The sequence below is a fragment of the Ambystoma mexicanum genome, chromosome 3q (genome assembly GCF_040938575.1).
Source record: "Ambystoma mexicanum isolate Mex_15411 chromosome 3q, UKY_AmexF1_1, whole genome shotgun sequence".
Classification (NCBI taxonomy): domain Eukaryota; kingdom Metazoa; phylum Chordata; class Amphibia; order Caudata; family Ambystomatidae; genus Ambystoma; species Ambystoma mexicanum.
In genome coordinates this window covers 996,144,032-996,170,645 of record NC_090926.1, presented here as the reverse complement: position 1 = coordinate 996,170,645, position 26,614 = coordinate 996,144,032, and the positions used below count along the sequence as shown (strand labels likewise).

At 43.7% G+C, this 26,614-nt stretch overlaps 1 protein-coding gene across 3 annotated transcripts in view; it reads left to right on the top strand.

Moving 5' to 3' along the window:
- The window catches only part of BAHCC1 (BAH domain and coiled-coil containing 1), a 683,113-nt gene that overhangs the window by 570,541 nt on the left and 85,958 nt on the right, over window positions 1-26,614 (top strand). For all 3 annotated transcript variants that reach the window (XM_069655151.1, XM_069655152.1, XM_069655150.1), the window contains one exon: window positions 8,744-8,852. In XM_069655151.1, coding sequence (XP_069511252.1) covers window positions 8,744-8,852 — 109 coding nt within the window. The remainder of the gene's footprint in view (window positions 1-8,743; window positions 8,853-26,614) is intronic.

The following is a 26,614-nucleotide window of genomic DNA, read 5'->3' as shown; positions in this document are numbered from 1 at the left end:
ACCGGCACGGTTCATTAACGGGCTGGTGCTACAGGCATGCTGTGCTTGCGGGTGCCTTTCAATCAGCCAGGTCAGACCTGGCGGAATGAAGGGCACCCGCGAGCACAACTCGGAGTTGGCCGGTCCGGATACAACGGTACCGGTGAGCTTACCGGTACCGTTGTATCCGGACCAGCAAACTCGTAATGAGGCCCATTATGTTTTCGACATCCACAAGAGTCACAAATAAATAGTCGAGTGTAGCTTTCCCAACAGTAACCTGCCACCTCTCCCACAACTCAACCATTTAACATGCACAGTCCACACATTTTAATGAACTTCAACCAACTCTGTCCTATTCTATTTTGGACACTCTGCCTAATAGTGCTCAGGGACAAAACATAGTGAGCAGGAGCTATTTTTTGTTTATCAACGCAATGTGCATTGAAGTCCCCGCCAATTATCATCCGACAACCCCCATGCACTCGGTACTATTTTGCAATAGTAGAGGACAATAACACCCATGCATGCGGTACTATTTTGCAATAGTAGAGGACAATAACTCTTGTAGCGTACTAGTACTAACTCCCCAAGGGGGTCGGGGGGCTGTGCAGATTGACAACTAAATAAAAATGCAAACCATCATTGGAAGGGATTTTTATCTCAATGCCAGTAGGTTTGCACAATTTATTATCGTTTTTACCACAAACTCAATGGTTACCCCAATTGTCAGGCATCGGTCTCCCCTTTTTTTACCTTTAGTGGCCATGAATTGGATAATTTTATATCCATCCATGATCATTGCATCGGTTAGTCAACATACTTGCAAAATAAAAACATCATGACCAAATTATAAATGATGGCCCCCCTGCTCACTAGAAAAATGAATGAAGCCAGGAGTGTTCCAAGTGACGACGTTTAGCAATCAAGGTCTGGACTGCTCGTTTGCAGGCAGATATTTGTTAAGCCAACCCCAGTCCAGCACCCCCTTAGAGGACTACATCTTACTTTTCATCCTCTGGGTTAGGTATGACATGCATTCACCTTGGGAGCTTCTATTGGGGGCGGAGAACTGGCTGGCTATACCTTTGCACCCCTTCATCTGATGTGGGATTTTGGTAGTACTCGAGTATGTTACCACTACAACATCATATCCCATTCGCAGGAGACTTTGCTAGTACAATAAAATCAAATCCACTGTTGAACTGGTATAACAGTGGGTCACTCTGAATACCCATTTGCCCTCACCGTGAATTTCCACGCAATCAAAATCACCAGATAGAAAGAAGCACCCTAAGTTGTGGTATAGTATGTAACATCCGCAGCATAGCACTTCTATTAATCCATTTTCCGTCTCCATCGGGGGAATAGGTGAGTAATAGAGAAAACTTTCAAAATCCTCTCTGGAGATTTTTCAGCCTCATTATTTAGTTTATGGTGATTTGCTCGTACAGCACCCAAGTTATCATATTCAACTGAGGACAAATGGGCCATAACCACTGAGCTCTTCTCTCCACCAGATAACATAGTCGAAATGTCATCACTAATGATTGAATGGTCTTTTGTTTCAGGAAGAGGGACAATAACCATCGGCGAAGGCCCCAGAATGAGCCAACTTGTCAATGTTCCCGTTTTTTCCCGCTCTTTTGATTTTCCCTTTTTCCTTTTTTTCCCTATCTGTTTGTTTTAGAATCCTCGTTTATCGCGTGGTCATATAGATCAATGGTTTCCCGATTTGCTGCAATGGGGGCTTTTTACCTGGAAAAGGATTTTGCTTTCAATATTGTCAACCTCTTTTGTCTGTGCCTTTCTTTGCGGGATGGCAGCATAATTGCCTCTTCATCAGCTACCTCCTCCTCTTCCTTTTCATTCTCGACTGCCTCTATACCACCTGTCTGGGTAACCAAGGCGCTTTGTCCAACCGACCGGCCCATGGGTTCTTCAATTTTGTTTGACAGCACCTTAATCCGAGTTGATCCGCAGCTCTCTACGCCCCCACCTCATTGGATATCCTGCCACACAACTTCAGCAACATTTTCACAGCAAATTGTAGTGTGCCTATGTACATGTTTTCGTGGAGCACTGAGCTGCAATCTGCCACACTACAGTCAGCAACAGATGTGTCTGCAAAGAGAACCCGCGAGGTCGAGAGGCGACCATTAGTCTACTCAGGTGCAGTTACTTGATCTTATTGTTGTTGGGACTTGGCTCACCAATTCTGGACCCATAACACTCAGCAATCTTCCCATGGCGCACTTCAGCCCCCATGCTGTTCCCCTCGTTAAGCAAACTATTTTGGGCCCTGGCTGCCCCGGCTGATCCTTTACTGAACTATGTATTTATTTATTTATTTGTATATGGTTTATATAAACCTTTACAAAATAGAAATCACATAGAAAAATAGAAAATCACATAATAGATATTACATAAACAAACAATTTAAAATCACCAATGTTAAATTATCATCTGAGTTTTCCTAAAATCTTAGTTTCATAAAATACAAGTTTTAGATATCAAAGTTAGTATAACATTTCATGAAAGTGCACAGAAGTTCTTTAAAAAAGCTATGATTCAATGTTATTATGTCGAATCTGAAACCATCTACACAGTGCAGGTGTCTTATGAATTGCTGAAAATATCGTATTCGTTCCTTCAGTAGTGCAGGGCATAACAGAATCAGGTGCAACAGGGTTTCTTCCACCCCTTCTTTTTTGAAATATTTACACCAGCTCCACTCATCTTTTAACATATTCCATCTTTTTAAAACATAGTTAGTTTTAAGAACATCAAAACGGAATCTCATAAAAATATTTCTAAAGTTTCTTGACGGATATTTTTCCAAATAAAATTCCAATTGGGGTTTGAGTTTCCAGCATGAATAGACTTGATTCACTGTTTTCGATTGCGCTACTGCGTCAAGCGTCAGTTGCCAATCATTACATTTCAAAATGTTTTTTACTTTCAGCAGAATATTTACTAGCAGCTCAAACGATATACCTGCATTCCCCAGTATTTCTTCAGTGTCTTCTTTCAATTTTGTACAAAAAACATTTGTTGCATCCTTCCCCGCTAACGTATATAGAAAATTGATATTTGTGAGTGAACATTTTCTCCATAATAGTATTTTTTTCCACGCAATAATGGATCTCAGAGACTGTAAACCAAATTCATATCTGATTACTTCGATTGAAATATTCTTGGGAATGAAGTATAAAACCCCTTTCCAGATGACACTTTCCAGTTTTTTTTATCAAATCAGTATTTTCCAGCTCATAAAATTCTAGACCATATACCAATTTAGGGATACATGACATGATGTAAAATTGTTTTAACGGTATTGCTGTAAATCTCCCAAATTTTGCATCAAATTTACGCATCTGTCTTAAAATCTTGTCAGCTTTAGTTCTTAACTGTCTTTTCACCATCACCGTAGAGCTATTACCTACAAAATGATATCCTAGATATTTGAAAGACTTTTGGCAGGTGATTTATTTTCCTTGACAAGACCAAGATAACTGCAAATGATTTTTACAAGTCTTACCCAGGCCATAATAGTTGTTTTATCTGCATTGATCTTTAACCGAATACTGGAGATAAACAGCACAAAAGCATTTATGAGTCTCTGCAGACCAACCTTGGTGCAATCCAAAAGTAAAAAATCATCAGCGTAGGCTAACCATTCTATGGAGGTATCACCTAATTTGGGTGCTATCAAGCCCTTACCTTTCATTTCTTTGCCAGCTCTACAAACGTAAAGGTTGAATAAAGTGGCAGCCAGTTTACAGCCCTGTCTCAATCAGTTCGGAATTAGCTGTTCAGAGGATAACTTCCCTTCAGAGTTAAGTCTGATTTTAATTTTGTGTTAGAGTATAACTCTATAATCATTTCAAGAAGATGAGGAGGAATAGATAGATCTCTTAATGTTTCCCATAGTATGTGTCGATCCACCAGGTCAAAAGCTTTAGAGAGATCCATCGCCGCCACAAAAATTGAGGCACCTTGTTTTCTGAGAGTTTTTGATTGCAAACTTTTCAAGACCAAACCACCACAGTCTGTGCCCAGTTTTTTCCTGAAACCTATTTGTTTGATATCAAGAACATTACATCTGATAATCCATTCATCCAGATCTTTTAGTATGATGGACGTAAAAATCTTATAGTCAGGGTCTGATATTGCAATAGGCCTGTAACTTTCAGGGGCAGACCTTAGGCCCTTTTTGTAAAGAGGAATCACAATAGCAAGCTTCCATGATTCTGGGATTACCTTGTTAACAATTATGTCGTATATGTAACCAGTATATGTCAAATTTCCCCCCCACAGGTAAATATCCGTTTTCATTATCAAACTAGATAAGTTGTTTGGCCCGGGGGCTCCTGATTTTTTTAGCTTTCCCAATCATCTTAGATATATAGAATGGAGAGATATCCAGATCCCATATAACCTTTTCATTTTTTCTCATAAGATTAGTTTCAGATAATTTTTCATCACAGGGCATCTCATATAAAGCTACAAAGTGTTTTTTCCATATGTCTTCACTAATTTGCGTGAAAAGAATCTCTTTTTGCGTAATCAAAGTATCATTTAGCAGTAACCAAAAATTGGAAGTGTTTTTGCTATTAATTACCGCAAGCATTTTTTCTCCATCAGTTTGGTCCCTATACACTTTTCGAGCAATTAGCCAGTTTTTATATGCTTGTTGTAATTTTTTTATTTGGTTCGTTTTCTCCGATATGGAATCGGTACCGTTATTCAACTTGCAAATTTCTTGTCTCAACTCTTTTTTTTGACTAAGGTCTGGTTATCAAACACATGAATATGAGTCCTTCTTTTAGTATTACTTACTTTGTTTGTGCATATTTTTTGTGTAATCGTGTTTATATAATCAGTAAATCCATTTACGGACAGATTTGTAATTTTCTCTTCATTCGACATGAATCCCCAATCTTTATACAGTGCTGAAGTACATTTTTTAGTTTTGGTATAAGACCATCGTATCCTCGTACCTTTGCTGTTAGTAAGTATTTCTTCATCATAGATTGAGTGTTTTTTCAAATTCTCTGTATGTGGGATTTCTATTAAAAGTAAGTTATGGTCACTAGTAGGCATTTCTACTACTGTTAGCTGTGACATAAAATGTTCCAAACCGTCAGTTACAAAAAGATAGTCTACTATAGAGCAAAAACCCCTAGCATGCCATGTCTGTTTGTCATTATGAATTTTGGTTAACCCCATCACTTCCAGAAAGTTCATCCAAATTGCGCCTCTTCGTTTATTGCTAGATGACATAGATTTGGATTTATTATCTGCACCATCTATATTCCATAGCAGCTCCATTAATCTCAGCCATTAACACAAAGTTGTTGGACTTTGGTTCCCTCCATAAATCACTTTTATGTGTTACAGTGTCTATTTCTTTTAAAAATTGACTTTCGGTGTTTTTAAGAGGGGTTCCAGTAGATATTGATGATGCATACATTCATACGGGTGTCTCCTATTCTGATGTTACAAGTAACTGCTAGGAAAACCTCTAGGTCTGCCCATACATTTATGTTGGCGGGTTCCATGGTAAATTTACACGCAGTGAGGAGGCCACCCATAGGTCTTCCTTTCTCGCCTTTGACAGCGGGTATCTGCCAAGTGTAATAATTCTACAGTTGGCAGTTTAGATTTCTTATTTTTCATTTTTAACAACGATACAAACCTTTCGCAACCGTAGTCAAAAATTACCTCTTTTTCTTACCTGCACTAGTCTTAGACCGAATTGTGTTCGAATATGTTCTAATGTAGAAATAGCTATCGTGTTATAGCTAACAGTTAACCGTCAACAGACCTTGTCGTCCTTTGCGGTGCGCGCGCAGGTGCGCTGCACTTTGGGTAATTATGGCAAGCGGGTGGGGTTAGCCGGGGAGTGTCACACCACACCAGACCAATACCAGCTGCCTAAAGAAAAGAAAATATTTTTTTTTTAAAACTAATTATCAAGTCGTTGGTATGCTTGCAATCAGGCAGTCCATTAAGTGCCTATTAACTGACACACTCGTGGCTATTAACTGACACGCTCTCTGCATACAGTCTATGCCGGTCTTTTCACAATTCACCTCCAGGCAGCTTCCTGTGTTGCGTTACAAGACATCCTCCTTCCACTCGCCTTCGTTCGTCGGCAACGCTGCACGCTACAATCAGACCCGCACTGTCGCGTTCACACCAGCAGCGTTTCCAGCAGCATTTCCCACAGTCAACAGTCCTTGACCTTCGCGGTGCGCGCGCAGGTGCGCTGCACCTTGGGTAATTATAGCAAGCGGGTGGGGTTAGCGGGGGAGTGTCACACCACACCAGACCAATAGCAGCTGCCTCCAGGCAGCTTCCTGTGTTGCGTTACAAGACGTCCTCCTTCCACTCTCCTTCGTTCGTCGGCAACTCTGCACAATACAATCAGATTCAATTTACTGAGCTATTTAGCCTTGCCATTTTAGGTTTTGATCATAGTTTATATTTGATTTTCTGTTTGTTACGTGCCGGCAAGTCGGCACAGATGGCCATCACAAATTCACAGCTAACACAATCTTGTAAGCAACCCTTAGAAGGGTTGTTTCAGAATCAACCACTTGCTTGTGCTTCCACTCTGTCCGCGGTGATGTCTCAGCCAGTCAGTTCAATGGCAGTAACCGCAGTCCCGCTTCAATTTTTCCAGCTGACTGCCGACTGCGAACTACACTTGGAATACACTTCAGACGTATAGCGGCAGCAGGTACCAATGTTTCAAGCCGAGCCCGGCAACTGCATCCAACAGGGAAAGCCTATAGAGTCCAGATGAAGCTTGTTGATCCGTGAATTCAAAGACCAAAAATAGTTTTACAAAAGTGAGATAAATGCCTTTCCAAACAGCAATCTGCTGACTGCGAACTACACGTAGAACACACCTCGACGCGAAGCCATACTGAAAGGTTAGGAGATTGATTGGTCTGTGGGAAAAATATGTATTTTCTGATAGGCCAATGCATCTCGAAATCCTGGCAGATAAGTCACATGTGAAGAAGAGTTGTAGCCGCAGGCCCAGTCCTGTTGGTCATTCAAGCTCAAAGACACGGCCTACTGGAAAACTAGAAGTAGCCTGTTTCTGTAGTTATACTTACAGATACAGAATCCATGTTTATCGCGTGGTCAGATAGATCAATGGTTTTCCGATTTGCTGCAGAGGGGGCTTTTTGGCTGGAAAGGGTTTTACTTTCAATATTGCCAACCTCTTTTCTCTGCGTCTTTCTTTGCGGGACGGCAGCATAATTTCCTCTTCATCTCTTTCACTTCCCACCATTCCACCCCAGGGTTGGATTGGCCCTTCATGGAGTGGGGGCCGGTTTCCCGCCATGCCTGGGCTGGTTTGGAAAAAAAGAAATTGAATAAATTTTTTTTTCCAATTTCTTTTTTCTTTTCAAAAAGCTTTTCATCTTTCTTAGGTTGATAAATGAGTACCAACACAGGTGTAAGCATATTTGTTCTATAAAAAAGAGTTTAATCGTAAGTGGTATACAAAACATATTATCATTTGGCCATGTACGTCTGCTTGGATTCACAGTAATTTAGTGTACTTAGGACCAATGCTATTTGATGCCACTTCCTGTTTTGTCAAGGGATGAAAGCTCGTGTTTCATCGCTTCCTGGGACATCACTTCCGGTGATGTCATCAGAGGTCAAGGGTCGTGAGGCGAGGGGTGGGCCAATTTTTTTTTGGGTGACCAGGACTATTTCTTGTCTCAGTCCGACCCTGTTCACCACACCTGTCGGTACCTGAGAACCCAATCAATTGTGTAGCCTACACATGCTTGACTTTTTACAGGTATGTGTAACCCAAATCCTATGCCTACTGATCCCACTTTAAAACCCTTCTGAAAGTGTACATGCAAGGAGATGCTCAACTGTCAGACCGTTAGCAAGACGGGCATAGCATAGTAGTATTTGTGTTTTAATAGGGATGTGCACATTGTTCACAGTAGCTTGCTGATCCTGGTTGAATTTTCTAGCTCTACCCCTTTCACAACCGCCCTTGTCCAGCTCTGAGGTGTTTCATCACCTTCCATTATACAGTGCTCTGTTATTTCCTATTTAGGCTGGTGCTATTTTAAATGTCTTATATGCATAATTATATAGACCTCTTCCCATAAGCCTGCAGCTTATGTTTGCCTTGCTACCACACTAGGAACAAACAGTTTATAGCAAAGCTCTTGCAGTATGGCCTGGTTTGCACTTAGCCACTGCTATCACAGCTTGCCCATCTCCTCACACCTGCGTAGTGGCTTTCTACAAGCGGGTAATACTGTGTTAGATGAATGTTAGAACAACTGGCCATATGCGCTGACATCCCACAATGTATTAAGTCACTGTCCACTCCCAAAGCATCCATTGAAAGCCGTTACAGCCTGACCATCGCTCCATTATCGTACTGGTATATACATGTACTGTGCAGGACTGGGCATGCAGTGAAAACTACTACACCATGCCCTGCACGGTACTGTTTCACACATTTTCAAAGCAAGTATGCGGGTCTATGATAAGCTACTACGGCACTCCCTCGGCTGCATTATTGCACTCGTATATAATGTCACTGTGCAGGTCTGGGGTATGCAGCGAGAGGTATTATGGTATGCCATGTACTGCAATTTTAAATCCATATATGTTGTCATCCTGGAGCACTGCGTTTTGTAACTGCACCCGGCCGCAACCGATGTCACAGAGCCAGCATTAATCTCTCTGTTTCTGCTTTTTCCAGGTTCTGGATATCAAGCCTCAATCGGTCCGAGCCCTCACGCCAGGCACCAGGGTATGTGCCTACTGGAGCCAGAAGTCACGCTGCCTTTACCCGGGGAACGTTGTGAAAAGTAAGTACTGCCCTCTCAACTAGTGCTAGGCCCTGACCATGAGCCGAGTCAACCCACTGCAAAAGACAAACAACTAAACTGGGTGAAGACCTTATTTATAATGTCTGCACAAAAATGTTGAGGTATGTAACTGATGAATTAGGAACGTGTACGGTGTATTCTGTATCAGAATAGAGAAGATACAGGAATCTTTCTGCATCGGTGTGGAAAATATATAGAAAGCATTTTGTGTGAAAGAAATATCTTCTTTTGGAGAACATCTGTGTAAGACTATGGAAAATATGGGAGCCTTGCCATGTTTGACTAGCGAATGTATAAGGAAGTATTCTGTCTACTGAAAGGGAGTGTATACATGAATTTCTATTAAAGAACAGAGAACAAATAAAAACGTTCTTTTATCGGTAGAGAGAATGTACAGGAAGCTTCTTGTTTAAGAAAAAGCAATATTTTAATAGTTCAATTTAAAAACAGGGACACATAAAGCTTACTGTTTTAGACTAGAGAGCATATACATAGGGATAATTCTTTTAAAGAACTATATAAAGCATCATGAGCACTTGTACACGTAGGATAGGGTTAGTGTGAAAGGAACACCCCTGTTGATGCCCTTTTTACGTTGGAAGAAAACACATTGTTATACCCAGTAGTATTTAATGTTACTATTTATTTAAATCGTGATGTTGTTCATTTTTAGAACGTGTTGTATGTTTGAAAGGTTTACCTATGTGCTGATTCTACTTTGTTACTTATAAGGTGAGTTAAGGCTTCAGCAATGTTGGTTTTAATGTTGGTTTTATTTGATGTCATGTTTAGTTTTAGTGTTAGTTTTATGTGCAAAAATATTTTTACCACTAATTCCTTGTCTTTTAAGGGGAAGATGTGTTTAGTTTGTCACATGCACCTGCTTGTGAAATGGCTAGTGTAAGTTGATTTGTTGTTGGTTGTTTATGATGACATGACATTATATGACATTACTCTGTAGTAATACAAATACATTTTACATATTAGTATGTCACCAGATAAAATGGGTCTTACTGTAAGGAGACTATTCCATTTCTTGATGTTGCTTTTTTTGAACCTTATGTTCTTATACTTTGTACCCCATTCCCAATTGTTGTGAGCCACTATCATAGCAATAAGCACCCGTTCTAGAGGCTTCACCGGGTGGTAACGGCCCACAGAGACGTCTCGTTTATTCAAACAAAATACTTACTCAAGATGACTGCCATGAAGCTGGAAGACCGGCCTCCATACGGAGCCCCTCTTCCATTTCCATGGCGGCCAGCGACGACATGGAGCGGCTGCTGGGTGTTACCGCCGAAGGAATCAGGTAAGTGGGGCAGAGGGGTGGGAAGGGATCAGAAAACCGGAGTAGATGGTGAAAGAAGATAGCTGGGTGGGGGAGCAGACATTAGGCTGCTCAGAGCAGAGGCTGAGATCGTGTGATTCAGCTCACGATCCAAGAAACGTGATTGGTTGGCTCCCCTGCCTGGGTGCTAATACCAGTTATAGCAATTCTTCCACGTGTAGTGCTTTTTATTCTGCTACAATGAGTATCGCCTTTAAATGTGTATTGTTTTTTATTTTGGCACTATGGGAACGTATTTACTCATGGATGCTGTCACATTTGTAAACACAGCTTGCCTTGCGTACCACCTTATGTAGCAAGTAAAGATTCAGTGTTTGCTACTTGCACTTATGTATATTACAAGAATGTTTATGAAGCTAGTACTATTGTACAGTTGTTATAGTCTTGTTTGTGCTATGATTGAGGAACTGAAAGCAAGCTAACAGCTTGTATATTCATCTTAATCGTTTTGAAGCACATATTTTCTGATATTTTTCCACAGCTTTAGCAGAATCAGTGATCTTTTCCATTTGTGGTTTGCAAAAGAAACAGCAAGAGTTTTGGCATACGTGGCTTTTTAAGAGTGTGTTTTCTGAGGCTTGGCCGTTTACGAATGTGTATCAATGTTTTTAAAATGTATTTATATGTTGGGTGGTTGGTTGGATTATTCTGGAAGCGTGGGAAAGCACAATTAAACGCATAATGCAATGCTGTGTTGCCTATTTTATGTGCACACGTGTTAGGGCAGAATTCCATGAATGGGGATTCTGCTGTCCGATTTTATGTGGCCCCTAAACTTTTCCTGTTAGTTTTCTTGGCCCTTTAACCTAATTATGTTTGTTTGTTTGTTTGTTTGTTTGTTTATTTATTTATATTGTGAATTATGGGTTCGGGAAAGTAACTCGTGCTCAGACATCAACAATTTAAAAAAAGTTCACTAGTGTCAAAATTATATCACTGTAATGAATCAGATAATATAGAATTCAAGGTTTATTCTTCAGATATGGACAGCCGACACGAGTTTCGAACACCTGGTCGTTTTCAAGGCCCACAGATTTAGTCAGTAATTCTTGTTTTCTGGTAGGATTGAGATATTGTTGTGAACCACGCAAACTTTAACGCTGTGACTCACGAATTAGTATAGCTAGTTACATTAGAATTTCCATCATCTGAACTCTAATATAATCCAATATATAATCCCATACAGTCACCAAGCGAAAGACACTGTTTTCCGGGCATTAGCCGTTTGAAGCCGTTTGAATACTTCTGAGGGATCTATCCCTTGCTATGATTTCAGCACAATTCAAGGTTATACTTTATTCAGAGATTTTCGAGACTTTTGGGCATGCAACTGTGGGATGTTTTTATCCACGCATCCAAGCCCTACCTCAAAACTGTGCAGTACTGACATGGAAAACATCATGATGGCCAGAGCTTCCCAGAAAATGCACAGGGAAATGCATGAAGAATAGGCTGCCACTCATTTTTGCCGATGTTATGGGCACAGAAGGACACTGCCTAAAACCACCATTGGACTACCCACACAGTAGTCTGAAACCATTGGGAATGGCAATGCTGATTGCCAAAAGCAAACCCATAACTGTTGGGAATTCATTTTCTTAAATCCCAAAAAGGGGTGCAGTACCAGTACTCACCACTATCAAAAAGCCGGCGTTTTAAAACAACACCAGATTTAACTTTTTGTGTAAAACTGAATAAATGAACCCAAAACATGCCAAAGAAAGACTTACTGAGAGGTGGATCCAATGTAAAGTTATATTCTGAAGTGACTTGAAGGTTTATTACAAGACTGGCTGAGCTGTGGATTTCAGCAGTTTAAGTAAATTTGGACTGAAAGACACTAAAAAATCTAAATGTTTAAAAGAAATGAGTGACCTACTTTTGAGTGTCACATAGGTTGCAATTGTTTAAATGTCATAGTTTTAAACTTAGAATCAGCATCCTAGCTGCATATGTAAAAAAATGTCTTGACTTAAACTGGGGAACAAAAAGTGACATTTTATCTGAAACCTGGCTTAAGGAACTGAATTCTGCCCACCAGCTACCCCCCATCAGGAATGAAACTTGAGTCACAGCTGTGTTCCCAGGCCTATCTGCCTTTTGCTGGCCACACTAGGGATATGCCATCTCTCTGATAATTGAATTAAGGGGAGCCCCCACAGAATACAGGAGCTCTGAACAAAGCCCTGTCCTGACTCAGGCAAAGGTTTTATTACGGGGGCTGTAAAAGTAGCTTCCTCCTGAAGCAAAGGGGAGGAGCACTGCCTGTGAGAGCAAGCTGGCTTGGCAGAACTGGAAAAACCAGAAATTCAACCTTGTGCTGGGGGGAAACCACACCCCTTTGGGGCCAGAACATAACTCTAAAAAGATGAATAACTCATAGTACGGACTTGTGAAAATTATTTAAATGACACCATAATTCTTGTGATTTTTCTGCCCACATTTTAAGACGTGTTAGGACCCGGTGGTATGTTCAGGGGGGCTTTAGCGGAAAAGAGGATATTACTCAAAATATGTGCATGTGAAAAATCTGACACTTCATCAACTAATGTCCATACTCCTTGCGCACGTGTGCGTAAATTTGGGTTAATGTCCGAAATTGCAAACCAGTTAAAAAGTGCAAAATATTGCCATTTCTGAATGCAAGCTCTCAGGAAGAGCAGAGTTTGAACAGGGGATACCTCCTGTGATATGTGAAGGGTGCATATGATTTTAAAACAATATGTACCTCTGCAAATATGTTTTTGAGCAAATATAGATTGTGTGTAAAGTTGACAGGGGTGGGTTCTCTGTATCATAAACAGACCTCATCATGATGACACTTCATTTCATTCCCCCAATCAGGGGAGAAATGAAAGCTTGGCCACTGACAAGTGGAGAGGGGTAGGGCCTAGGAAGCTAGCCTCTCCACCCATTTTCAAAACAGATAAAAGCAGACAGACAGGACAGATAGGGACCTTCAAATCCATTTGCAGCTGGAAGCTCTGCCGGAAAATCCATACTTTACCTCCATCAACCTTCAGAGAGCAGACATAGAGACTTCAAATCTATCAAATTTCCAGAACCAGAGAGAGAGCAGAGCTGACCCAGATCACTGTTAGCAGAACCAGAGAGAGCTGACCCAGATCACTGTGAAGTGCAGAGACCAGAGTCCAGTCCAAAACCTGACCAGATCCGTGGCGAGGCCCAGTTAATTCAAGAATATAGTGTGAGTACCTAGCAAGACTGTGCAGAACCAATCTCTTAGTTAAAATAATATAATCCCAGCTATTTTAATCTAAGTAGAACTGCCTGCTAACTGTCACCTGTCATTTGTAAAGCTGTCACCTGTCATTTTCTAGTTGCAAGCTGCACTTGTCTTTTTGAACTTTAAAATTTCAAATCTGAAAAACGACCTTTATTTAATCGCTCATATCTCCGTAACCGTTTGTGCTAGAGACTTGCAGTAACTTTCATCTGGAAGCTGAGATCCTAGGCTGTCCTAGGACCCCAAAACGATAGTGATAGTCATTGTAGTTCCTCTGTAATCGCGCCTGGCGCACCCGCGAATTTACCGCGATTTGCAAATTTCTTCACGTGTAAAAATCTGCTGCTGCTTGCCTTCCATTTGTCAGAAATTCGTTTAACCTGCTAATCATCCCTGAATCATTGCAAAAGTGAGCCTGAACTCATCCCAAGTATATTTCACTCACCCTGAACCTCCTAGAGGGAATTAAAAGCATTTTAGTATATTTTTCACTTCATTGCCAGCACATATAAAAGCATTTTGGGCCTGTGTTTAAAACTCCGATCTGTAGTCTAAGCTTGCTGGGGTGAACTGAATTACATTTGATTGCATTTCTGAGAACTGTGTGCTTTCCTTCCATTTCCTTGCATTGCATAAATGGGGGAGGGGATTGCCAGAGAAAAGTGATTACATTGATTTGTTGAAATTATATTGAGTATTTTCTGTATTGCATTTCATTCAACATTGCATCCATTTGAACTCTATAAAGCATTCTCTACCACATTATTCTTCTGTCCCTATTTACCAGTGTGCTACCTTATCCATTTCATATCAACTCCTTAGTGATTATAAAGAAGTGTGCTAGTGCCAGACTATCCATTATCGATTACATATCAGATTAAGTGTGATATCCAATTATTAATTTATTATAAAGTGTGATATATATCTATATTGTTTAAATTCTCAAATAAACCTTTTAAACTTGCAAAACAGAACTACTTCTTGGCTCAGTGGGGTCAGGAGGATTCCAAGAGAGGGGTGTTATATAGGGGTAGTCATCCAGAACGCATGAACTGGACATAAAGATATATTAATAAGGATTTCCGTTCAGTATCCCAGACTAGGCATTGACTTAGCTGTAGTGTTGAATTGAATCCTCTTACACAACTCAGCATTAATCTGTAGTAGTGCATGCTGCAACAAATTCGAAAATCATATCAACCAAACCTAAGATGAACAAGTTACTTACCTGTGGTAACGTTCTTTCGACTGTATGTTCCTCCCACATCTTTGATATATTCAAGTCTGCTTGCAGCTTGCTTTGGAATTTTGTTTTTAATAGGGTCGAGCGTTGTGGGGCATCGAGCCATGGCCCTCGACATATACCTGCGTCCCTTGCCGTGAGGTCGACGCTGGATATGAAGCACGCGTGGTGACCATTACCTCAGTTTGCTTTTCCCCCTTTAATTTGCATGCTTTCCCATAGGAAGAGACTTTCTTGACGTTGCGAGAAAGAAAGGTGTAAAACACAGAAATTCTAGGCAAGCAAGAGGGGAAGGATGGGAGGGTGATGAGAAATGTGTGGGACAAACATCCAGTCGAAAGAACTTTACCACAGGAAAGTAACTTGTTCTTCGAATGGATTGTGTCCTCCCAAGTATTCCTCATCTTTGATGCAATCTCATAGCAGTTTGTGTGAGGAAGAGGGTGCTGAGAATTTCTTTTTATTAATTTTATGGGTTTGGCCTCCTCACCTGATAAAGAGTCTATGCAGTAAAATCTGCTGAAAGTATGAAGGGACAACCAGGTTGCCGCTCTGAAGATGTCCTGCAATGGCACTCATCTTTCTAGAGCTGTGAAAGAAGCCACCCCTCTAGTGGAATGCACCCTCAAACCTTCGGGGGAATCTTATCCTGCCAGAGAGTAGCATTCTATTATACACATGACACTCCATCTGGAAAATGTTTGCTTTGTGACTGCTATACCTAATCTTTGTCCAGCGTATCGAACCAAAAGCTGGTCATCCTGACGAACATTTGCTGTCCGTGAAATATAGTAATTTAATACACTTCTAGGATCCAGACAATGGATCCACCTCTTTTGATAGGTGAGGAGGATCAAAAGTTGATAAGACTATACGTTGTGAAAGGTGAAACTCCGACACTACTTTTGGAAGAAAAGATGTGCAAACTACTTTATCCTTGAAAAGGGACTTTAAGGAACTCATGGTGGAAACAGTAAAGACAGGCACAAGTGATCACAGTTCAAGGGTGTTTATTAAACTGTAAATGCAGGGTGGAAAAACGCTTAATCTAAACCTAAATCTAAGATGGGAGCAAGTGTCGAGCATCAAATGAAAAATAAGGCCGTCCTTAGGGCGTGCTGTCAAAATAAAGAGGGCCTATACTAAAAAAAAAACTATTGCCAATTCATTACAACTAATTACAGAAAGAATGTGGGATAGGATTTCAATAAAGAAAGACATTTTCCAAATAATAATTCAGGATGTGATTGCCAGGGGTCTCCCTTCCCCACATTTTCAGCACGGGACAAGGTGGGACCTTGGAGCACAGCACAAGGTTGAGCTTTCGCAGCACGAGCCGACAGTTCCATTCTAGCTATCAGGTTCTCCGATGGTTAAGTATCTCTTCTCTTACCTTTGAGGGCCTGATGTATTGAACAACAAAGAGTTCCCTTCCAAATGGACTTTGGGTGAGCTCACCCTTGGATCTCCCTCGACCGGGCTCGGACCGAGATATTTGCACCACAACACAGTGCACCACGCCAGGGTGAGGCGACAGGTGAGGAGAGCACTCAGAAGGTCCCAGTATGCTGCAGCACTCCAACTCTCATCTCGCCTCCACGTCTGCTCCAGGGTATGTCAGCCAGCCACATGCGCCCATTCGCTGTGCAGTTTACTTCAGAATGAAATGCACATCAAGCGATAAGCGATTCGGAACAGCGTCCTACAAACATTGATTTTCAACAATTGATGAGCGTTATCATGTCTGTCTACAGAACCTGTGCGGAGTAAGGTTAATTTTTGCTAGTGTGTGTGTGTATATATATATTTCTGAGGCTTGTGGAATCTGCTTAGATCACATGCTGTGCATAGGCCGACATCTAGTGGAAGCTGCAGAGTATTACAGTTTGTTTTTCGAAACTCGAAAATGGGCGTCGACACAGGGCGTGCCAGTCATACTATCCCTAGTGTGACGTCCACTGTACCCATGATCCCTCACGCGTGTAGGACCCTCAGATTGTTTTTTTCGCCATATTTGACAGAAGCATTCCGCGGAGTTCCCTGGCTCCTAGCCATAATTTTGCTAATATTATATTTCCCTGTTTCTTCCATTCCCACGTCGAGTCATCGAATTTCGAAGCTCGACGCCGGCCCAGAGAAGAAAACAACCGTCGAGAGCTGCACGACAGACTTTGGGTCTCAGAAGGCCTCTGTCCTTGGCCCAGGCCTTGGAAGGCCTCTGGCCTCGGCCCTACAAGTAGGGAGAGTGGGGGTGGTACATACTCTTCACTCATATATGTATATATTATATTCCTACACACACTAGCCCGCTGCCACAGGTTGCGTATGGAGGGTACCCCTTTCCAATTTTGCCCCAAGTGCAACCGCAAGTACCCTTCGGTTGACAGACACGCCACCTGTTACCTCTGCTTGCCGAGGAACCACCCCGAGGCGAACTGCAGAGCGTGTAGCCGGTTCAAGGCTAAGACTCTAAAGGACCGTTCGACCAAACGTTGGGCCAACCACGCCAGGCAACTCGAGGCAATGGAAGCGGAGGGCACCTTCAGTGATGGCAGCGACGCCATACTTTTGGGCGGCGAGGACAATATGGGGCCGAAAGACAGCCAAGCGCAAGTCCCCGACCTCAGAAGGTTGTCCGGCAGGGCAGCTATGGGGAGCACACCCGGCGACGCGAGCGCTACCCACACCACTTCCACTAAACACTCGAAAGTCCGACCGAGACTCGACGCGCGTGTCGAGTTCTCGGAAAGAGGCACACAAAGAATGGTCCACCGAATCGGTGACCTCTGGGCATTCTCGGTCAAGATCGCCAAAAACACCAGTGAAGCACTCTTCTCATAGGGAGGGGAGGGAAAAACAGCATAAGAAACCATCTCAGTCTTCTTCTGCACCACAGGTACATAAAGACAATTCTAAGTCTTCTGATAAACAGGCCAGGACCCCTGTACAAGCCCATAGGTCCAGTCTAGTCATAGAGAGGGAACCCTCTCAAGTAAAGGTCATTCCCAGCTCCAGGGAATGGACCAGTGAAGACATAGACAGGGTTATGTCTAGAATGTCCTCCCTAGCATACTTCTACTCCATGAACCCAGAACACTTCCTCACCTATAACCCTGACGGTGCTACTCCCTCAGGGTCTAGTGACCCGCAGCCCCCTGGCAAGAAACCTCGGGTTGAGACCCCAACGCAAGTTCGGTCTTCAGACCCTTTTTACATCCAGCCTTACACCCAGTATCGTGAGGACCCTCCTCAAGATGAGGATCCAGACTTGGCACTTTGGATGACCAAACTGGGGTGGACTTCTATGGGGATGACGAGGACCAAGAGGAGGAGGAAGATGACCCAGAAGTCTACAGAATAGACTCCCCGGTAGGCAAAGAACTTCAGGTTACCGACTCTCCAGTCGACAACCAACCTCTCCTAAATGAGGTTTTGTCTAGAGCGGCAGAACACTTCCGCATAGACACTCAGGGAGCACAGGAGGAGAGCGACTTTGCCAAGGAGCTAGTAGGAGAAAAGAAACCCATTGTCCAGACCATCCCAATTCTCAAGTCTATACAAAGGAGAATTGATCCTTCCCTTCTCAATCCTAACCTCACCAGGGCAGTAAACCCCAGAATCGAAAAATTGTTCAGGCCAGCCCAGTCAGACCCGCTTTACATAAGGGGGCAACTGAAACCTGACTCCCTGGTAGTGACTAATACCCGGAAGAGGGCGGGAACACCCCTATCATCGTCTGAGGCTCCCCCCGATAAGGAAAGCAAGAAGATCTACGGGTTGGGAAGGAAGCTAGCCTCCACTTCCGCCTACCAGGCAAGGATTGCCAACTCCACCACTCTGCTGGCCAGTTACAACTGCCACCAGGGGGAGCAAGTTGCTGCACTCATCGACTCAGCACCGGAACCTTTAAAGAGCCAGTTGGCACAGGTTGCGTCAGAGAGGAGAGCCGTGTCCGGTTGCATCCTTAAGGCAACCTTTGATGCCGTGGATAACGCCGGCAGGCTTATAGCAGAGAGCACTGTCATTAAGAGGCATGCTTGGTTAAGACAGTCAGGGTTTAAACCCGAGACACAAGCATCCTTAATCGACATGCTGGTGGAGCCTAATCTACTGTTTGGCAAGGCGGTAGAGGACGCATTAAAAAATGCCAAAGACGAGTATGAGACTCGGAAATCCCTGGGACAGTTGACCAACAAACCCCCTAATCAAAGAGGGAATGGTAATTTTAGTCACCCACGCGGCCAAAATTCACAAAGAGGCTCCAACTATTCTCAGGGGCAGAGTACATCATGAGGTAACAACTAGCAGTCTACCCAAAGTTACAACAGGGTTAACAAGAGGGGCCGTGGTAAGGGCAGAGGCATCCCCAGCAGAGGTGGCACGCCTCCCGCAAAACAGTGACGCCGCAATCAGGGTCCCTTCCCACGCATCTCCAGTAGGGGGACACATTACCAACTTCGCCAAGCTTGGGAAGGGATCACATCGGACAGATGGGTGCTGTCCACAGTGTCCACAGGATACTGCATAGAACTGCTTGAGCGTCCCCGAAACCACCCCCCACGACAAAAAGTACATTCCTTAGACCACCAAAAGATCCTCCTCGAGGAGATCGTCAATCTTCTAGAAAAGGATGCGATCAAACACGTCCCGGGCAAACAAGGGTATTTATTCAACTTACTTCCTTGTGGCAAAAAAAGATTTGACAATGCGCCCAGTTTTAGACTTACGCCCTGCAAACAAGTATGTCAAGCCCCAAGAATTTTGCATGACTACTCTCCAAGAGGTAATCCCCCTCCTAGAAAAGGGGGATTACATGGCAACATTGGACATGAAAGATGCCTATTTTCATATTTCCATGTTCCCAGCGCACAGAAGATTCTTGCGCTTTAAGGTGGACAGTCTGCACTACCAGTTCAAGGTGCTGCCCTTCGGTATAGCCTCGGCTCCAAGGGTATTCACCAAGGTTCTGGCGGTGGCGGCGGCACACCTACGCAGGGAAGCAATCCCAGTTTACCCTTACCTGGACGACTGGCTCATCATGGGGGAAACCCCAGTAATTTGCAGTTCAAACATTCAAAGAACGATCAACCTCCTCTTCGAATTGGGTTTCTCCATAAACGAGAAGAAATCAAGCCTGGTGCCAAGCACCAACAAACAGTTCCTAGGAGCTGTCCTAGACACTCAAGAGGGGTTGGCCTTTCCATCGGAGTAAAGAATTCGGAATCTACTACTGCAACTTCATCTATATCAGCCCGGTCGCCAGATAACGGTGGGCAAAGCGATGCGTTTGCTAGGCATGATGGCGTCATGTATTTACCTGGTCCTCCATGCGCATCTGCGCATGCGTCCCATGCAAGAATGGTTGGCGAAACAGTTGTCTCAGGCAAGTGGTCAGTGGGACAATCTAGTGGTCGTTTCACCAACACTGGTACAAAGTCTTCACTGGTGGACAAGATAGAACCTGTCAAAGGGGAAACCCTTTTACGATCCAGAAGTACAGGCTGTAGTCACTACAGATGCATCCCTGTCAGGGTGGTGAGCACATCTCCTTCACCACACAGCTCAGTGTCTCTGGTCTCACACAGTGCCCAAGAATCATATCAATCTGCTAGAGCTCCTGGCAGTATTCAGAGCGCTTCGAACGTTTGAGCCCCACCTGTTGAACCTATCAGTGCAGATCCTAACAGACAGCACGACAGCGATGTTTTACCTAAACAAACAGGGAGGGACTCGTTCGCCAAATCTGTCCAAGCTTGCCCAGAAAATTTGGATATGGGCACTCAGACGGAACATTTACCTGTCATCGCAACATGTTCCAGGGAATCTCAATTCACTAGAGGACGCTTTGAGCATAGATCTCCTACCAGTAGAACACGAATGGTGTCTACACAGAGAAGTCGTAGAAGACATCTTCTCACAGTGGGGTTTCCCCACTACAGACCTATTCCCCACAAGTGAAAACAGACAATGGGGGTCATTACGACCCTGGTGTTAAGGGTTTAACAGCGCCGTAAAAGGTGTCGGCGCCGTTAAACCCTTAACGCCTGATTACGAGGTCCATTTGCGGGACCTGACCTTAATGGCTGGTTTTACCAGCCGTTAAAGTAGGGTGCCGCAAAGGGACCTCGGTGCTAATTACGGTACCGCAATTTGTAGTACCGTACTTAGCGCCTTCCCCAGTCCCATTGAGCTCTATGAGGCGAAAATGGGGAAGGGCCATGGTGAAATGGGGAATTACCGCCCCGCCAACCTTGGAATGGGGCGGTATTTCCCCATTCCACCATGGCGGACTTGTTACAACACCGGCACCAACCATGGTGCTAATAGCGCCATGGTTTAGCGCCGGGGTTGTAATGAGGGCCAATGTCCAGGATTCACATCCAGGTTCCCACAGCCAGACTCCAAGGGGAACGCCCTGTGGATGGACTGGTCAGGGATGTTTGCCTATGCTTTTCCACTAACCCCTCTCATGAGGAAGGTGGTCAACAAGATGCACAGGGAATCGATGATGCTCATCCTAGTTGCTCCCATGTGGGCGAGGCAACCGTGGTTCCCACACCTACGTAGACTAGCCGTGTGCGAACCCATCAGGCTCCCGTGGGTATCAGGTATTAATATCGCCACATATATGGTCGCCGTAAATAATATAGCCGGGAAAATGTTGTGGCGATATTATTTGGGTGACCATATATATGGCGACAGGGGCAAAATATATATTTTTTTTAAATAAAATAAAATAAAAAATGTGGGGGTTGGTGGGGTGTCCCCCGCATGTTCCATGCAATAATGTCACCACAAAAAACAACCATTTTTCAGCGATATTTTTGCATGGCGATATTTTTGTGGCGACATTATTACATGGAATCCTCCCGTGCTGGCAAAACCTACTGTCCCAGCACCAAGGACAAACAGTGCACCCTCAACCCAACTCAATGAACCTGGCAGCATGGCTCCTGAAGTCATAGAGTTTGGACATCTCAACTTACCACAGAGATGTATGGACATCCTAAAGTAATCTAGGAAACTGAACACGAGGCACTGTTACTTTGATAAATGGAAATGATTCATTGTCTGGTGCCAGAATAAGCAAATCAACCCAGTTGATTGCGCTCCTTCCAATATTGTCACCTACATGCTCCACCTGCTGGATGCAGGCCTGGTATTTAACTCACTGAAGATACATCCGGCAGCGCTATCAGCCTACACCACTTCCCACAGCAAGGTTTTGTGGTGGAAAGTACCAGTGGTTAAAGCCTTCATGGAAGGGGTAAAGAGACTCCACCCTCCAATTTCAAACCCACCACCTGGTTGGGACCTTAATGTGGTGCTTGCTAAACTCATGGGTCCACCATTTGAACCCATGCATAAAGCCAGTCTCAAACACCTGACCTATAAAACTGCCTTCTTAGTAGCCATTACATCCATAAGAAGGGTCAGTGAAATTCAGGCTCTGTCAGTGCAGGATCCTTTCTTTACTGTTCATAAGGATAAACTGGTTCTATGTACACACCCTAGGTTCTCACCTAAGTTTATTTCAAAATTCCACGTTAACCAGTCCATTGAGCTTCCGCCCTTCTTCCAAGAACCCAAGAGCTCTGCTGAGGTGAAACTACACACTCTAGATGTGCGAAGAGCGGTCCTCTACTATGTAGACAAGACCAGGCCGCTAAGAAAAACAGACCAACTGTTTGTCTCCGTAGCTACAGGCAGAGAGGGAGATCGCGTCTCTAAAGGTGCCATCTTTAAGTGGATTGTAAATTGTATCCAGCTGTGATACTCCCTTTCTGAAGAAACTCTGCCGTTCACGCCAAGAGCCCACTCTACAAGCGGCATTGGGGCCACTCTGGCTTTCATTGCAAATGTACCCCTTGACACCATTTGCAAAGCAGCTACTTGGAGCTCTATTCACACTTTTACACAACACTACTGCATTGACACTCATTCCAAGACAGATATCCAAGTGGGACAAGCGGTTCTAAGACATCTGTTTGCTCAGGACCCTTCTCACATCCCACCTCCTTCTTCTAATACTGCTCGCTAATCTATGCACAACATGTGATCTAAGCAGATTCCACAAGCCTGAGAAGGGATACATTACTCACCGTAATTGTATTTCTGATGCTTGTATCTGCTTAGATTCACATGCGACCCACCCTTCCTCCCCTCTGAGAGAAGGCGCATGGATGCTTGTAGTCTTATCTTCCTTCTATCTGCTTGGATAATCTGTACTCACGCTACTCCTCATGCTACCTCATGTCAGAAAAAATACAATCTGAGGGTCCTACACGCGTGAGGGATCATGGGTACAGTGGACGTCACACTAGGGATAGTGTTACTGGCACGCCCTGTGTCGACGCCCATTTTCGAGTTTCGAAAAACAAACTGTAATACTCTGCAGCTTCCACTAGATGTCGGCCTATGCACAGCATGTGAATCTAAGCAGATACAAGCATTAGAAATACGATTATGGTGAGTAATGTATCCCATATATATTTCTGAGTCTTGTGGCTCTGCTTAGAATCACATGCTTTGCAAGGCCGATATCTAGTGGTAGGTGCAGAGTATTGCATGACTTGTTGTCAAAGATCGAAAAGGGACGTCGACAGGGCGTGTTTGTAATAATATCCTTGGTGTGACGTGTCCTGTACCCATACCCTTTCACACGTTGAGGTCCTCTGACTGTTTATTTCCCCCATCGTGGTCGGTCGCTCTTATGAAGAGTCTGTAGCTTTCCGCTACTTTTCATATTGTAAATTATAATTCAATAATTATATTCAACACATCTTTCGATGGACGCATCTTCAACGCCCGTTTCAACGAGGAGTGGAATTAATCGACAAACAACAAGCATTTGAAGACTTTCTACGGTGTCTTTGACATCTCGCCAATGGCTTCAGCTACACCAGGTTTCGGCCTTGAATTAGGGAGAATGGGAGGATTTAACATTCTTTCAATTCTCTTAGAGAATGTCTCTTCTCGTGTTTCCCTTTTCCTGCTATTGTTTAGCTGTCCTTAGACATAAATATGAAAAAGAACACCCTTTAAATTCTGTCCTTTATGCAATTGAAAATTTCTGTGGAAAGACAAACACGACATGTGCAACCGGTGTCTTCCATTTGACCATTCTGAAAAGTGCTGTTCAGCGTGTGAATACTCTTTCAGCCAAAAACACTCAAGAAGAGACGCACTAAGCGCTTGGTGGCCTACGCCATGCAGGCTGCTTGTAATCCACCCACCGGGGCATATGAGTCAGAGGAGGATGACCGAGGCAGCAACATCGCCTTTTTGGACCCTGAAGACATTCAAGAGCAGTCAGCAGACACCCGCGTGCCATTCCCCAACCCCAAAGGGCAGGCCCAACGTTCTGCTGTGTGGACAACACCTAGTGACGACGGCATTCACAAGCACATTTGCCATGGGGGTCACAAGCAACACCATAAACACACAATCCCTAGGCGTCCTTCAACAGATCCATTGAAAAAAGGCCACATGGCAACAGAAGGCACTTCTGGGTCTTCTGGCTCGGCACGTCCAAAGCCTGCTGCGCATACAACTCCACGTTTAGCACATGGTGCCAAAGAAAAACAAACGCTGAGCGTTCCAGTTGCCATGCGTAAAACATTGACGTAACATGTTTTGTGTTCGCCCTCTTGTAAAAAGGCGTCGAAATATACGTCAAAAACATCAAAAGACACAGGCAAATCACAAGAGCTTTCCAAGAACACCTCTTAGACTATAGGTGCTACCGATTTACTGCCTACTCAAAGACTAAGGGCCTCAGAGTACATATAGTACACAAAGGAGACTTCTCCTAAGACCTTTTTCTCATATCCACAGAGGATACTCTGCAAAGAGAAAACCAAATACTCTGACTGCTAACTCTTTGTCAGTACTCACAAAACCTACTGCTCATAAACCACCCTTTACTCAGCGGTCTGATTTTAAGATCACAAAGCCAGGCTTCCAGATCGCTCCACCAGAGTAAAGCTGAGAAATCAACAAAGAACAGCTGGTAGGGGCTTCTTTTCACATTCCTTCTTCTAAGCGGGAACATCCACTACCTCTACTGACAGAACCACAAAGTGATGGTCAGGGCTGGCCCCATGCAATGCCAGTGGAATGATGAATTTCCTACCACCTGGATTCATGGAGGACCATCACCTCCTTTCAGTTGCCTCAGAGGCTTCTGTCTTACTCGCCAACCTGTTCTTACTTCCCATCCGCCCCTTTCCCAGAATGGCTCTCCAGCTCTACTAAAGGAAGTAGAGAAACCTCTCTCTATGAATGCAACAGAGAAAATCCCACTGACAGAGAAGGATTTTAACCCAAGCAGGCTGGCCTGCGCACAATATTAGACCTGTCATATTTCAACCTTCATCTTCCCTAGCCTAGATCCCATCTAATCTTCATCAGGGAGATTGGCTCTGTGCAGTCGATCTGAAAGATACATATCTGTACATCCTGATTTGACCCCAGCATTGAAAACATTTCTTTGTTTTTTCCATCAGAGAAGCTCATTATCAGTACCAAGTTCACCCTTTCGGGTTGAGCTCAGCTCCACACATTTCTACTAAGATTATGTCACTGGTGGCAGCCTACTTCAGACTACAGGGAGTCCATATGTATACATACCTGTACGATTGATTACAGAAGTTTTACAGTCCTTGCATAGTGCTTTTCCATCTAGAAACCTTGCCTCACTTGATTTATCACCTAGGCCTTTCTATGAACTGGGCGAAATCCTCTGACAGTCTCCCAGGACCTAAATTCTTTATAGAATTTTGTTGGAACACAACAAATGCCAGGGTGTTCGTGACAACGGACAGAATACTGGCATAGATCAATTGTGCTCCCTTTTTCAGCAATCTGCTCACATGACCATCTTGTGTTTACAGAGGCTGTTAGGGCTAATGGCGTCCTTGTGTCGTAGCGGTCCCCTTAGTGAAACTCAGGATGAGAAAAACACAGTTGGCACGGAGGCAGGCCTGGTCTCAAGCATCAGACCCTCAATCTAGGTCAGTGCCAATTCCAACAGAAATAAAATACAATCTACCTTGGTGGTCGAACCCAGCCAACCTAGTGATGGGAGCTCCTTTCTCAGAGCCTGCGCACCAAGTTTCCTTAACAACAGACTACTCCACTCTAGGCTGGGGAGCGTCTCTAGACCATCTGTCCGATCTTGGTCTCCTCCAGATAGGCAGGAAAACATACATATTCTGGAGTTAATGGTAATTTTCTTGGTCCTTAAAGACTATCTGCCATGCATAATTAACGGAATAGTTTGAATTTGGTCTGAAAATGCGTTATCAATGTTCTATGTGAACAAACAATCAGGAACCAAGTCTTATCCCCTAGTATTGCTGATGGTACAGATTTGAGAATGGCTGATAGAGACACATATTGATCAAGCCAGTTCACATTCCAGGAGTGGAAAGTTCATCTGCAGATTCTCTCAGTCGCTGAGCAATGGCAAATCATGAATATATGCCTACACAGAAGGCTTTGCTTTCAATTTTCTAGGAGACAATCTGGATCTCTTGTGAAACAACGTCTACGCGTTTGTGTTCTCCCCTCTATTCCACCAAGTCTTGTTGAAGCCTGGGCAGACAGAACTGAGCCCTAGTGTTCATAGTCCCCTTGTGGGCAGCCAGATTCTGGTTTGCGGCCCTGCTCGGCCTTTGGTTGCACAATATGATGATACGGCTACAGGATCTTCTGAGTATCCTTCACCAGAACAACGGGCTGAAATTGCATCCCTCCCCACGATTGCTCAACTTGGCGATGTGGTTCCTGAAATCAGATGAATAGGTCATTTTGGTCTTTCAGCTGGAAACTTTCGGCATCATTCAAGCAGCTTGTAATCCTTCCACCCGAGCGCAATACAAAAGCAAATGACTTTGTTT